The sequence below is a fragment of the Mauremys mutica genome, chromosome 20 (genome assembly GCF_020497125.1).
Source record: "Mauremys mutica isolate MM-2020 ecotype Southern chromosome 20, ASM2049712v1, whole genome shotgun sequence".
NCBI lineage: Eukaryota > Metazoa > Chordata > Testudines > Geoemydidae > Mauremys > Mauremys mutica.
Window position 1 is genome coordinate 5,682,988 of NC_059091.1, and position 13,103 is coordinate 5,696,090.

The window sequence follows — 13,103 nt, forward strand, 5'->3', positions numbered from 1 at the left end:
GGGTCTCCGGACTGCTCAAGTGCATTCTAACCACTCAACATATATTTAAGTATATACAGTAGTGACTTTGTATTCAGGTCGGATTCATTTATTCACTTAAGGCAAGGATTACTTCCTGTGTAAAGGATAGCTCTGTGGTTAGGGAAGTAGCATAGGACTTCAGAGATCAAGGCTCAAACCCCTGCTCTGCCATCCACTTCCTGAGTGAGCTCTGTGCCTCAGTTTCCCCATCTGTACAATGGAAATAATAGCACTCGTCTACTTCACATGGGGGTTGTAAGCAATAGGTCAGTGGTTTGAGCATTGGTCTGCTAAACCCAGGGTTGTGAGTTTAGTCCTTGAGGGGGCCACTTAGGGATCTGGAGCAAAATCAGTACTTGGTCCTGCTAGTAAAGGCAGGGGGCTGGATTTGATGACCTTTCAGGGTCCCTTCCAGTTCTATGAGATAGGCATATTTCTCTCTATATATATTTATTAAAGATCAGGGAGTGCTTTGAGCTCCACTAGTAAAAAAAAGCACTATATTAGAGTTTGATAGTATTAAACATGTACCACAGCACACACTTAACTGGTACAACCCTGAATAGACGCTAACATCGAGGCTGCAATTCAGGGCAAGCCTACACAAGCAACTTAAGTTACGTCAACGTACAGCCACCGCAGTAATTAAATCAGTTTTGCATGTCTACACTAGCTCCTGTCGGCAGCGTGCATCCACACCAGGTGCACCTGCACCGATTTAACTGTCGGCGCAGGCACTGAGGGGCACTGACAGCCGGAGCCCTGCTGTGTGTGGCTGACAGCCGGAGCCTTGCCAGGTGTTACCTGGAGCCTCACCACCTGACTCTGGCTGTCAGCCCTGGGTGTCCAGGCTCCGGCTGTCAGCTGCCAAAGTCTAACAGCCAGAATATTCTGCTGTAAGCAATGCAGTGTCTACCCTGTCACTCTGTTGATGTCACGACATCACACCTCTCGTAGAGGTGGAGTTAAGTCAGTCCAGTGAGCGACTTACATTGGCGGGAGTAACACTGTAGTGTAGATACTTACAGCGTTAGGTCGATGTAAGGTGCCTTATGTGGACCTAACTCCACAGTGTAGACCAGGCCTAAGCTTTTGCATCCTCATCTGTTGGAGGCAGAAGGAAGTTCTTCGGGATGATACAGAATCTTGTCACGGTCATGGGCAACATATAGTATGGGTCCTAATGTATGGGGTCCTATAATTTATTTCCTAGCTTTTTATGGTTTGAGTTAGGGACATAGGAATATAGGATTGGAAGAAACCTTCCAGGCCATCAAGTCCAAGCACCTGCTGCCACAGGCAATCCTGACATGTTATGTCATACCATCCCATGGGTGGGGCGGAGGGTGTTTCCTCACACTTTCCCAACTTTATTCCCTTTTAAACCAAGTTTTGGTTTATACTATCTACAGCTATAATCTGGTAAACAAGAGCATGAATTCGTGGGAGCTTCAGCCCATTCGGCCAAGACAATGACAACGTTGACAATTTGCTTTTGTTCAAGTTCTTTGGTACAGGTGTACCAAGTAACCATGTGACTTTTTAATCCATAGCCTATGGATGGTGCATGGATGGGGGTTTCCAAAAGTGATTTGACTTTTGAGTGGGTTTAAATTAAAGAGAAGAGAGTCCATTAAGGTCAATATCAACGTTCCATTCTTCTGGAAGTGATCTCTTGGTTAACCAGCCTTGCGCACGCTCATCCAGTTTTATTACTGTAGTCATGTGTTCTCGGATATGGACTGTTTATATAATATGAATGACCAGGAGGTACTGAGAGTCCATTCTTGGATCAGAACTTCATTCTTCACGTGCTTTCCTTGAACATACTCTTACTGTGGAACCTTTCCAGAAAATTCAAAGGAGCAAAATCAAACCTCATCCATATTTAAGACTCAAACCATATGCCAAATGAATTTCAGAGGGTGGTCAATCTGCTTCATATTGTGCCCTTCCAAATTTCCTTTCTTCCTTTTCCTCCCATTTCTGTCTCTTTACCCTTAATCACGGAGTTCTTAATGGACCGAATCTGAAGTCACATCATGTCTTTGTGGTTTAATTTGCAATTTGCTGGGTTTTGGGGGGTGGTTTTTTGTTTTGAGGTTGTTGTTTTTAACCCATTGAGACATGCAATTAATTTTCTCCTAATCTGTGTATTTCTCCCTTTGACCTGGGTTGAAATTCTGAAATGCCATTCACTCCGTATTCTGAAATCATGGAGATATCGCCGAAATAAGCATATGCTGATTTATTGTCACACAAACTCTATTAGCAATAAGTATTTGACTCTGGTAAAGTGTGTCTCAGGCACTGTGATACCTTGGAGGTGGGAGCAATATAAAAATCTAAATACAGTAGAATAGCTTAGATTCTGTTTGAGTTTAAGACTTCCTTTACACAGCAGGTTATCTAAAGCAGATTGAAACCTCAGCCTGTTCCTTCATTATGAATTCTACTGAGAAGATATCCCACGTAAAATGCCCCATTCAATATGGGAATGAGATATTACTGGTCTACCTTGTAATTTCATGAAATGTTGCTGATTAAAAACTAAGTGACAAAACATGGATTGTCAGTGTAGTTTATTGAAGGCACAGTGGAAAATGGAGAACTTTTGACAATCAGCAAAGGCTAAGGTAGCACCACTACTGCTTTATACAAATACAACCAGGCATTGTACTTAGAGATACTATGTACCAAGAGCTCCTAGCAACTTCATTTGGAGGTGCTGAGTAGACCTTGGGGGAGAAAAATGGTTGAAGAGAAAATTGGAAGAAAAATGCATTTTTTTAGGACATGAAAACTATACATGAATTTAGGTTGAATTTGGCAAATAGTCTCAGCTGAAAAAAAACAAAAACTTCAAGTTAAAATTTCCAAAAGATTGAAAAAATCAAAACTAACCGATTGGAAAGTGTCTTTTCAATTCCACATTCTGTTTAGAAAACATCAGTTCGATTCAACGTTTTGTCTAGAAATCATCATTTTGATTCGACGTTCAAAACATTTAGTTTTGACCTGAATGAAATGCTTTCAGTTTTTCATTTTGGTGAGAAAAAACAAAACGAAGCAAATTCAGTCTCAGTTCAAAAGGAAACAATTTTTTTCTGATTATTCGTTTCAGCCACCACACTGAAAAATCAATTATTCAACCCCATTCTAGTGCAGCAGGCTTCTGAAAATCAAGTCCAGGAAATGCACAGTTCAGTGCACAATCAACTAAGGATGACACGTATTTAGCGGCAAGCAAGTTAAATTAAACACCCGTTGTTTAACTGCAAACAAAAATGTGCTTTGGACATTGAGCTTTCTTTGATTAAAATTTGACATTTCCTTTTCGGAAAACACATCATTAACAGCTCTAGAAACTAAGTTCCCCATTTTACAGAGAGAGAATAATTCTCTTCTCAGTACCATCTGGGAACGTCAAATCACTGTTCTCCTTTCTGAATCACTTTGGAAGGTGCTGTAGGAAGAGTATGTTTCCATGTACAAATTGCATGATTCATAAAGCTGCAGGTTGCAAGAAAACCCGGAGAGAGGGCAACGCAATTGATTGGCCCATGGGAGGGTGGTTTTGCAGCATAGAAAATGCCTAAAGGCAGCGACTCACTGAAATACAAAGACACTATGAGCTTAAAGAAGTAATACTGCTGTGAACACCTGTTAGCAAGGCTAAGGAATGGGCATTCAGAATGAGGAGACTACTGAAAATAGAACCTCCCTGACACATCTCTCTTATCCTAATGAATGCTTATAATCGGTCAGGGATTTTGCAATTTGTGTTGCTGTCCGCTGGCTGAGAATTCATTTCATATCATTTTGGAAAGGGTGACTTTGTGCTTAAGCTTTGCATTGTGGTATTCCTGGCTGTGCTGCCTACAAATCCAGAGTTACATCACCCTACGGAGCTACGCCGGTTTCTTTCACCACTTCACAACTTCCCGGAACTCCAGCGTGGCATGGCCCAGCTCCAGAGTTATGTACAACTCCAGTGCTGGGTCCTCCAGCTGGAGAGCTACCTAAATATTGGATGATAAACCCTCCGGTTTCAACAGTGCAAACTCCATTTCCAGGATATCCACTACTGGTGATGTACCCTACTCCATCCGGGCAGCAGGCGACACCTCCAGAGACTTGTCCTGTGCCTCCAGAGCCGGTTACGACTTTAGAACTGTAACCCCCACCTCCGGAGATGACTCCTCCAGGCGGACACCATTGCACACCTCCCGGGAGGTGGTGGCTACACACAGAGCTGACCACACCTCTGGATATGCAACTGCCACTTCTGGAGCTGAACCCTCCAGGTGGACAGCAATCTGCACCTGCAGGGATGTTTTGGCTACCTGCAACACTGACTACATTTCTGGGGCAGACTCCTAAACTTTTGGAGCTGAAACCCCCACCTAGGGAGCCGCATCTTCCATGCCCAGAGCTGTAGCCTCTACTTAAAGAGCCGTAACCACATCCACTTCCAACTCCAACCGCGGTACCACTGTCTCCAGCTATGTTAGAGGAGTTGGTGACCACAGCTGCAAGAAAAACACAGGTGCAGTAAGTTGAGCAGAAAGCTGGCACTCTCACAGGAAAAAAAAAACCCAAACTTGGAATATCCCAATTGTAAATCCTTGGCTTACTTACATACACTCACAGGCGTCCCCAAACATATCCTGTTGGGGAAAGAAAAGAAAGATGAGTACTTCATCCCATCAATTAGCTCTGCTTCTAGGAACTTGATGTTCATTTTATTGGCACTTCAGCCTACCAACTAACCCACTCCATCCCTATGTGTCTCTCTCATCCCCTGCATCACATCATGTCCAGGGCAGAGGCTCTCTCTTGTCAATACTTGTGCAATGGAGCCCTGGTAGCTGTTTGGATTTGCTAGGTAATCCTCATCTTCACCATTGGAAAGTCACGTAGAGATCGTTCCATTGTCGAGCTTTATGGTATTTTGCACCCACCTGCTTTCTTCTCCTTCCAGCAGTTTCTTGTATGTAGTGATCTCGATATCCAGGGCCAGCTTGACATTCAGGAGTGCCTGGTAATCACGCAGCATGCATGCCAGCTCATCCTTGGCCTTCTGGAGAGCGTTCTGCAGTTCCATGTGTTTACCTCGAGCATCTTTAAGAGCACAATCGCCGCGCTGCTCAGCATCACAAATGGCTGTTTGCAGACAGGCAATCTGCCAAGGGAGAAAACGGAAGACATTACTGCTGTGTTTCTGTGTCTCTACCAGAGTTCTGAGCCATCAGCCTCTGGATTCGCTTCCCAGGTTTCAGTTCCAAATTCAGAAGAATGGATACATGGCTGAGGAAAGCCTAACATCTTGGAAGCTGTATACCTTGTTTCATGGCCTTCTTTCAAGGTACTCCAAGTGTCCATAATAAGGCCTACCTGTTACAGGACACATGGCGTTGCTTAGTAGTATGGCACAATTTTGGCATCTCCCTCAAAAGCGTGAAGTATTGGCCACTATCAAAGGCTAGGTGCTGGGTTTGGTGGTGTAACCGCTATTCTATGGTATTCCCATAGGTCTCTGTAATAGGGTCACTCACCTCTTGAGCGCCTCTTAGTGGCTGGGTGTGGTACCACAGACCTTTTCTCACCCCTGGTGTCCCCTTCAGGCTGCCAGCCAACCTTGGTGGGACTTCAGCAGCTTGGCCCTCTGGCCAAGTCACCAAGTCCAAACGACCCCCTTCCGGGGTGGGTATTACACAATTTATTTGCCCTTAGTAGGGCTTTCAGTCCTGGCTCTGGGCCCCTTTAAAGACAGCCCTTTGTTTGGCCTCCCAACTCAGTCCTGTCTCCTTTGTGGGGTTGATGCCACTTTACCTGTGGCCAGTAGGGGAACTCTGGGGTCCTATCCAGGGACTTAATACACAGCAGCCATGTACTGCTTACCGCAATCCTTCCCTTTCCCTGAGTCTCTTTCTACCAGTACTTTTATCTCCAGCCTTATCTCAGCGCCAATGCCCTCAGGTTCTTCTCCTTCTGCAGTCCCAGCTACATAAGTTCAGCCAGAGATAACCTCTGACTAATTGCCTAGTTCCCTTGGCCAGGGAGCAGCCCCTTTCTTCACTCGTCTGGTCCCAGCCTGGAACTGACCTGCTCGGGCCCTGTAGCAACGTTTATCAAAGCCTGCTGGGCTCTGATTGGCTGAAGCTCTTTATTTTTTCAAGAGAACAACAAGGTCTGCCTTGCAGTTCCTCTCACTGCAGCTAGCAGGTGCTAAATTGTGGCAGAGGATGGAACTGAAAGGGAAACCGAAGACAAGGGAGAAAACGCCGTCTTTGAAGAGACCGGACATGAGAAAGAAAAGGCTTGCTTGTGATAATACTACTGCTCTCACTAACGCTCATCCTTAGAGTTATCCTCCTACCTGTTCAAAAGCGTGGTAACCTGGTTAAATAAGAAGGGAGAGAACCTGATTCTCACTTACACTCAGGCCCCAGCTCTGGCAGTGTAAAGGGGCCGTCAAAACAAAGTAAATGTAATTTATACCCGCTATATGGCCACTGGCAGAGTGGTGAAAGGGGCCTGAATGTGATTGAAAGTCAAGCCGCAAATCACTTTCCCTTTTATTCCATGTAATTTCCCTTTTCCCATCACCACTACTGTCCTTGACAAGCGAGAGGTGATGACGATTCTCAAAATCCTTGAATTTCGCTAGACAGAAAGTCTACTCAATAAGTTGAAGAAGTGAAATTACGTCTTAAGGGCTGGATGCTTCAGTGTGGATCCTGTTTGCAGAGTTGTTGTAGCCATCTTCTATTAGGATTGCCAATTTTGGTTGGACGTATTCCTAGGTTTCATCACATGGCATCATCTTTAATTAAAGATTAATCTTTCACTCCTGGATTCTCCAGTACAATCATGGAGGGTTGGACCCTATCTTCTATAATACTTCAGTTGTGGTGTTGGTTTTCTTTAAATACTTGACCTCATTCATTCAACCTAGCAACCATCTCAGATCAGTCTTGGTTCATGCCAGAGACGCAACGGCATCATTCAGAACCAGAGCATAATTCCCAGCCATACTGTATTCCAATATATCATCCATACTAATACACCAAATCTGGCACATTCATCGGAAAATCAAAACATCTACATCACTCCTACCTGTTTCTTGACATGGTCAGTCTCACACTGCAGCTTCTGGATCAGACGGGTTAGCTCTGCAATCTCATGCTTGTTTCTCTCTAGATCCTCACAGAATCTGCCCCTTTTGTCCTGAAGCTCCTCGAACTGGTATCCAGAAACAAACATTGTTAATTGAACTTGCATCATACAATAGCCTGTATCGTACCTGTCTCGTTTGTGACTCACCCTGGTTTGGTACAAAACATCAACTTCTTCTTTGCTCCTCTGAGCAATCTCTTTATACCAGCCTTCAACGTTCTTGATTATGCAGTCCGTGTCCAAGTCTCTGCTGTTGTCCATTTTCACAACAACTGCGGTGTCGCATAACCGGCCATCCATCTGCCCTCTCTCCTGCAATTGCATAAAATCTTAGATATCATTTAAAGCCCCCTCCCTTATCCATACTTCCAAGATGTTCACTCAAAGACAAAGGGTCTCTCTTCACTGGGCTAGTTCTGATCCTGCAACTAAAGACCAATGTAAAGGGCTTTGCCTATGAGAAATACAGAAGTCTTTTCTCTTAGGAGTAGGGGCAGGCCAACCAGGTAGGTAGGACGTGTCCAATTTCTGATGGATTTGGGGAGGAAAAGACAGGTCTCATTATTCCCAGGCATTGTCACCAGATAGATCCAGGGTGAAGATTCATACATTATGGCGTAACGTTATATAGGCTTCATAATTCCATATTTAGGGGTGGATTAGTAAATGTTTCCTAGAGGCAATCATCCAGGTGGAGTTTCTAGCTATGGAGTCCTTGCTGCCTCTAGTAATCTGGACCCTATGCAACATGATGGTGATTTCAAGGAGAAACATGGTACTGAATTTCCATGGCAGGTGGCATGAGAAGAATCCTTACCTCATCAAACACACATCTCAGAAATTCCAGCTTCTGCTTCGACAAGGTTGCGTTCACCTCTAGCTCTTCCTTGTGCAGCAAGGTAGAGTCCGCCTCCTGAGGAAAAAAGGCCACAGCTATTCCAAAACACTGGGGAAACGGTATCAGAGGCAAAGCCTGTTGTCTGTTTCCATCAGGCTTGTGGAACAGAATGTCTCAATTTGCCAGGCTTCCTCAAGGGGCTTCCGGGCCTCCTAAAGGAAAATCAACCCACCTCAAAGTCAATGGGGAGGAAAAGTCCTCTTCGTTACTTAGGACTTGGTGGAAAACCCAGTATTGACTAATGAAAGTTTAAATATGAACTCTAAATATTCAGTGTTTTTGTCTCGTTGTCTGAGATCAACCTACAATGGATCCAGCGAGGAAGAAAAATTAAGATGCCCCTCTTTAGATGATTAAAGTATCAGTCATTAGTGGGACTTTACTATTCCATTTCTGTCCAGCTACAACCTTTTTTGATCTGTCTACTAGGCCCAACTTACAAATAATGACAAGAAAAGCAACTTGAGTGTGTTATCTTTGCTTGTGATTTGCAACCATGTTAGCTTTAATGCTGTTCAACTTCTTCTCCCATTCCCATCTATATCCTTTTTCCACACTGTCCAGTATGTGTGCAAAGATGTGCCTTTTCCTCATGCTACCATCATCAGATATCTCTGCTGCGGAATCCATGCAAAATGGTTATAGCTATATTTACAGATCCACACTTCCTCTTTTAGCCACCTGAATTTCTCACCTTCTTGAGCACCACAAACTCGGTCTCTGCCACTGTGCGCCTGCTGATTTCCTCTTCGTACCTGTGGGAAAAGAGAAGAGACAGCGGTGGGTCAGTGCTTGTTTTGCCAACTGCCATAACACACATGGGCAACATTTTTCTCTTTCAACTTGAAATCAACGTTGGGTCTTTCACCAATCGCAAATGCCATTTCAATTGATATCGTTGTTGTTAGATATTTGGCGGCGTGCGTGTGTTCTCTCTGAGTGCTGCACTGGCTCTGGCCAGGTAGTACGTACAGCAGGCTTTGTGTGAACTGCTCAATAAGACCACAAGACTTGTTTTAGTAGCAAAGGTGCCTGGCCAGGTTTATTTTCAACAAAGTACAGTAATGGCACCTGGTAGACTCTACGAAGATACTGAGGCCTGGTCTACACTAAGAAGGGGGGTCGAACTAGGGTACGCAAATTCAGCTACGTGAATAGCGTAGCTGAATTTGAAGTACCCTAGTTCAAACTACTCCCCCGTCCAGACGCCGTGGGATCGAAGTCCACGGCTCCAAGGTCGACTCCGCCACCGCCTTTTGCAATGGTGAAGTTCCGGAGTCGACCGGAGCATGCGGGGAGTTCGAACTATCGCGTCTAGATTAGATGCGATAGTTCGAACTTCGAGAAGTCGAACTCTCCGCGTTGACCCGCGCGGTAAGTGTAGACCTACCCTAAGACATGTGTGCTTGTTACAATGGATGCAGCTCGGTCACTGATGGGACTTTCCAGGGCTCCGTAGGCTTGCCAAAGACACTCCTTTTGAGATAGGTTTTTATACACAAATACAAACAAATTACAAATCAGGGTGCCACCCGTTGACATATTTGGGTGCCACTCATTGCCTTGTACATGTTGGTTTGATTAAAACATTTTTATTAATTATGCTGTTATCCTGACCTTATCTTCAGGATGGGTCAGTGTGTTCCTGTTATCTCTGGGAAATGTGGCAGTATTGAGGTGTTCTGGTACCACCCTTCTGGAATATGTGTTTTTGCAATATCGGCCCTGTGCTTGCCAAATTCTGTGAGCATGGTCTGTCTCTTGCTCACAACCTGACTTTGCTTCATATTGGCAAAGTTTTGACCACTACTTTAGTTCAGGCCTCAGGCCTCATACCAGGCCTCTAATACAAGGGCTTATGTCTCAGGGTCTCTTCCTACTACAATAGTTATACCAGCTAAAGACTGGAATAATTCAGTGGTGAATCAGACCACAATTTTTTTCATTTCCCACAGCAGATCACAAGAAATAGAGCAAAGTGAGAAGAAAGCAAATGATGGATAATCTCTTACTTGCATTTGAATTCATCCACAAGCTTCCTTGACGCAGATTCCTCACAGGTCAGTTGTTCCTTGGCACTTAACAAACCCTCAAGCTGCTTCCTTAGGCTGCAGATATAATTCTCAAAGCATTGCTCGAGATTTTGCCGTGGGGCTGGAGGAACACACTGCTGCAAGAGGTTCCATTTGGTCTCCAGCACCTTGTTCTGCTGCTCCAAGTGTCGAACCTGTAAACCAAAATTCAGCAATTTTTTAAATCTCCGAAAGCTGCCACCAAAGAACTGAAAGAAAGAAAGAAATCGGGACCCTAAGTTAAACTGTCCTTTTTGATTCAGGAACTGTTACTGGTATTCCAGAGGCAGGAACAGAGTATTTGGCAACTAGAGGACCAAAGGAAGCAGATCTTTGGGAAATGATACTTAATAGTATCTCCTCCCTCCTCTGAGTAATCACAAATATATATCAAAGTTGAATACATTTTAAGCTAACAAATACTGTATTCCATTCACCTTCATATTACACATATCCTCATGGTATTGAAATAATAGATTCATAGAATATTAGGGTTGGAAGAGACCTCAGGAGGTCATCTAGTCCAATCCCCTGCTCAAAGCAGGACCAGCACCAACTAAATTAATGGCCAAGAATGATATTAATATAACTTTGTGTGTCAAATATAAACATCAAAAGGCCAAGAAAATAAATTTAAGTCTGAAGCTCTATCTGTGTCTCCTCGTCCAGGTACTCCTCGTTCAGGTACCTCGTCCTGAATGTAAGAGGATCGCAAACTTGTTTGGTGTCGTTGAGTGGTGATTGCCCAGGTAGTGCCCAGCAAATTGCAAATCAAGGAAGGTGAGGGTCTTTTCATAACCATACCAGTCCATTGACTTCACTACAGTAATTCTTGTGAATGGAATCAAGGCCAGATGTTGCATTCCTTTCAATAAACTAAATAATGACTCGGAAAAAAATCTGCTCAGTTTCCCATCCTTGGATGAAAACAATAGTGCCATTGTTTTTGTTCCACTTAGCACAAAACATTCTCAATGGCCATAGAACTTTAATGCGGACCTCATTGGAGAATGTGGAAACAACGGACTTGAAGGGCGACCTGCAGACAACCATCACCCAGGCACGTTTGGTTTTTTATATTGTTTATTTAATAGCTTCGTAGATGTTAAGGCAAAAGGAACCACTTCAGTCATCTAGTCTGACCTGACATAACACAGGCCATAGAATTTTACCCAACAGTTCCTGCATCATAGAATATTAGGGTTGGAAGAGACCTCAGGAGGTCATCTAGTCCAACCCCCTGCTCAAAGCAGGACCAACCCCAACTAAATCATCCCAGCCAGGTCTTTGTCAAGCTGGGCCTTGAAAACCTCTAAGGATGGAGATTCCACCATCTCCCTAGGTAACACATTCCAGTGCTTCACCACCCTCCTAGTGAAATAATGTTTCCTAATATCCAACCTAGACCTCCCCCACTGCAACTTGAGACCATTGCTGCTTGTTCTGTCATCTGCTGCCACTGAGAACAGCCAAGCTCCATCCTCTTCGGAACCCCCCTCATAACTTCTGGTTGAGACAGAGTAGATCTTTTAGAAAGTCATCTGGCCTTGATTTAAAGCCTTCAAGTGACGGAGACTTTCCAAAGAGTTAAGTACCGCAGTGGCTCTGTCTCGGGGCATGAGCCAACTCCAGTTAAGTGAATTCAGGTGTCTTTCCACTGATTCAGTAGGGATTTGACTTGGCCCCAATCCAAGGACAATCTGATGCTCTTGTTCCAAAGGTCACAGTCTGAACATGGGGAAATTTGGATCTGGATGCAGATCCGGATTAGAAATCTGCACCATGGGCCATTCTCTTTGTTTTATTAAAAGAAAGATAGAAAACATCGATGCTCTCACCTTGTCAATGAAGCAGGCAAATTGGTTGTTCAGGGTCTTCATCTGCTCCCTCTCGTGTTCTCGTGCCTCATGTTCTTGTGGGTCAACTCCCACGCAGAGCGGCTTCAGGAGGGACTCATCGATGCTGACCCCTCGGATACCATCACTCCTGCAATCGGCATAACCTCCAAAAGTTCCATAGCCTCTGGGTCCGCAAGGACCTACCCTGCCGCTAAAACCTCCAGAGCTGCCATAACCTACACTGCCCCAAGCTGTGCCACCATAGCCATAACCTCCGTAGCATCCAGCATCGGCAATTCTTGTGCTTCCACCCAGGTGGCAGACACTCCTGCTGCTGTAGCCACCAACTTGACATCTGTCGACCGGCGGGCCTACAGAGGCCACACAGGTTCTGTGTCCGCTTAGGCCACAGGTGTCAGAAGCTGAACTGAAGCCCTTTCGTCCAACGGTGGAGCTTGCAAAAAACGTCTGTCTGTTCATGGCAGCGTATTTGAAGCGGGAATAAGTATCAGGAGCTGCGGTGCGTGACAGCAGCAAAAAGTGAAGGAGAAAGGACTCGTCTGATGTGACACCTTGACACTACCCCTTATATATGATAGTGAAGCTGGGCTTGGTTGGATCAGAAAATTAATTTCAAGTTTTCAAGGGTTTGGTTTGCCTAGCAGCAGTAAATGCTTTGCAACATGCAATGCTTCATAGTAAACATTAACCACTTATGAAATAACGCATTTAAAATGCTTTGTTTGCAAGCTTTGCTCAGAAGATATTCTTGTTTAAAGTATTCTCATTTTATACTAATTATAGCTTAGCGGATGTATTCATAAGAGTCTTCATAGTTTGTTTGCAATTGTGGTTTTTATTCTTCTGTCCCTTGGGTTTTATAATGTGACAGTACATTCTGCAGATTTGCATTTTAAAGATATAGTTTCAAGAGCTGTCCTTTTTCCTCCCACCAGTGTGTTGGGCTCATCTTTGGTGAAATGTTTCAGTCAAATCGTAAACTTGCCAGAAAAATGCATTTTCAGGGTCACCAAAGCTATTTACAAAATCACGTTAAATTCAGCAAAGAGCTTTGCCCGGGGAAAAAAATTT

General features: G+C 44.3%; 1 protein-coding gene across 1 annotated transcript; it reads right to left on the minus strand.

The window, feature by feature from the left end:
* Positions 1-3,817: 3,817 nt before the first annotated feature.
* LOC123353657 (keratin, type II cytoskeletal 4-like) lies at positions 3,818-12,491 on the minus strand. The gene is made up of 9 exons (XM_044994953.1): positions 12,012-12,491; positions 10,114-10,328; positions 8,796-8,856; positions 8,021-8,116; positions 7,351-7,515; positions 7,144-7,269; positions 4,986-5,206; positions 4,663-4,691; positions 3,818-4,553 (listed from the first exon to the last, which is right to left on the minus strand). The coding sequence occupies exons 1-9, from the start codon at positions 12,489-12,491 to the stop codon at positions 3,925-3,927; spliced, it is 2,022 nt and encodes a 673-aa protein (XP_044850888.1). The 3' UTR covers positions 3,818-3,924.
* Positions 12,492-13,103: the final 612 nt, after the last annotated feature.

Excerpts from the sequence above, each read along its gene's own strand:
- LOC123353657 (XM_044994953.1), bottom strand. The coding sequence starts at position 12,491 with ATGAACAGACAGACGTTTTTTGCAAGCTCCACCGTTGGACGAAAGGGC. Across the intron at positions 8,857-10,113 it reads GTGGATGAATTCAAATGCAA|GTACGAAGAGGAAATCAGCA; the intron begins GTAAGAGATTAT and ends CTTTTCCCACAG. Across the intron at positions 4,554-4,662 it reads GGGGACGCCTGTGAGTGTAT|CTGTGGTCACCAACTCCTCT; the intron begins GTAAGTAAGCCA and ends TTTTTCTTGCAG.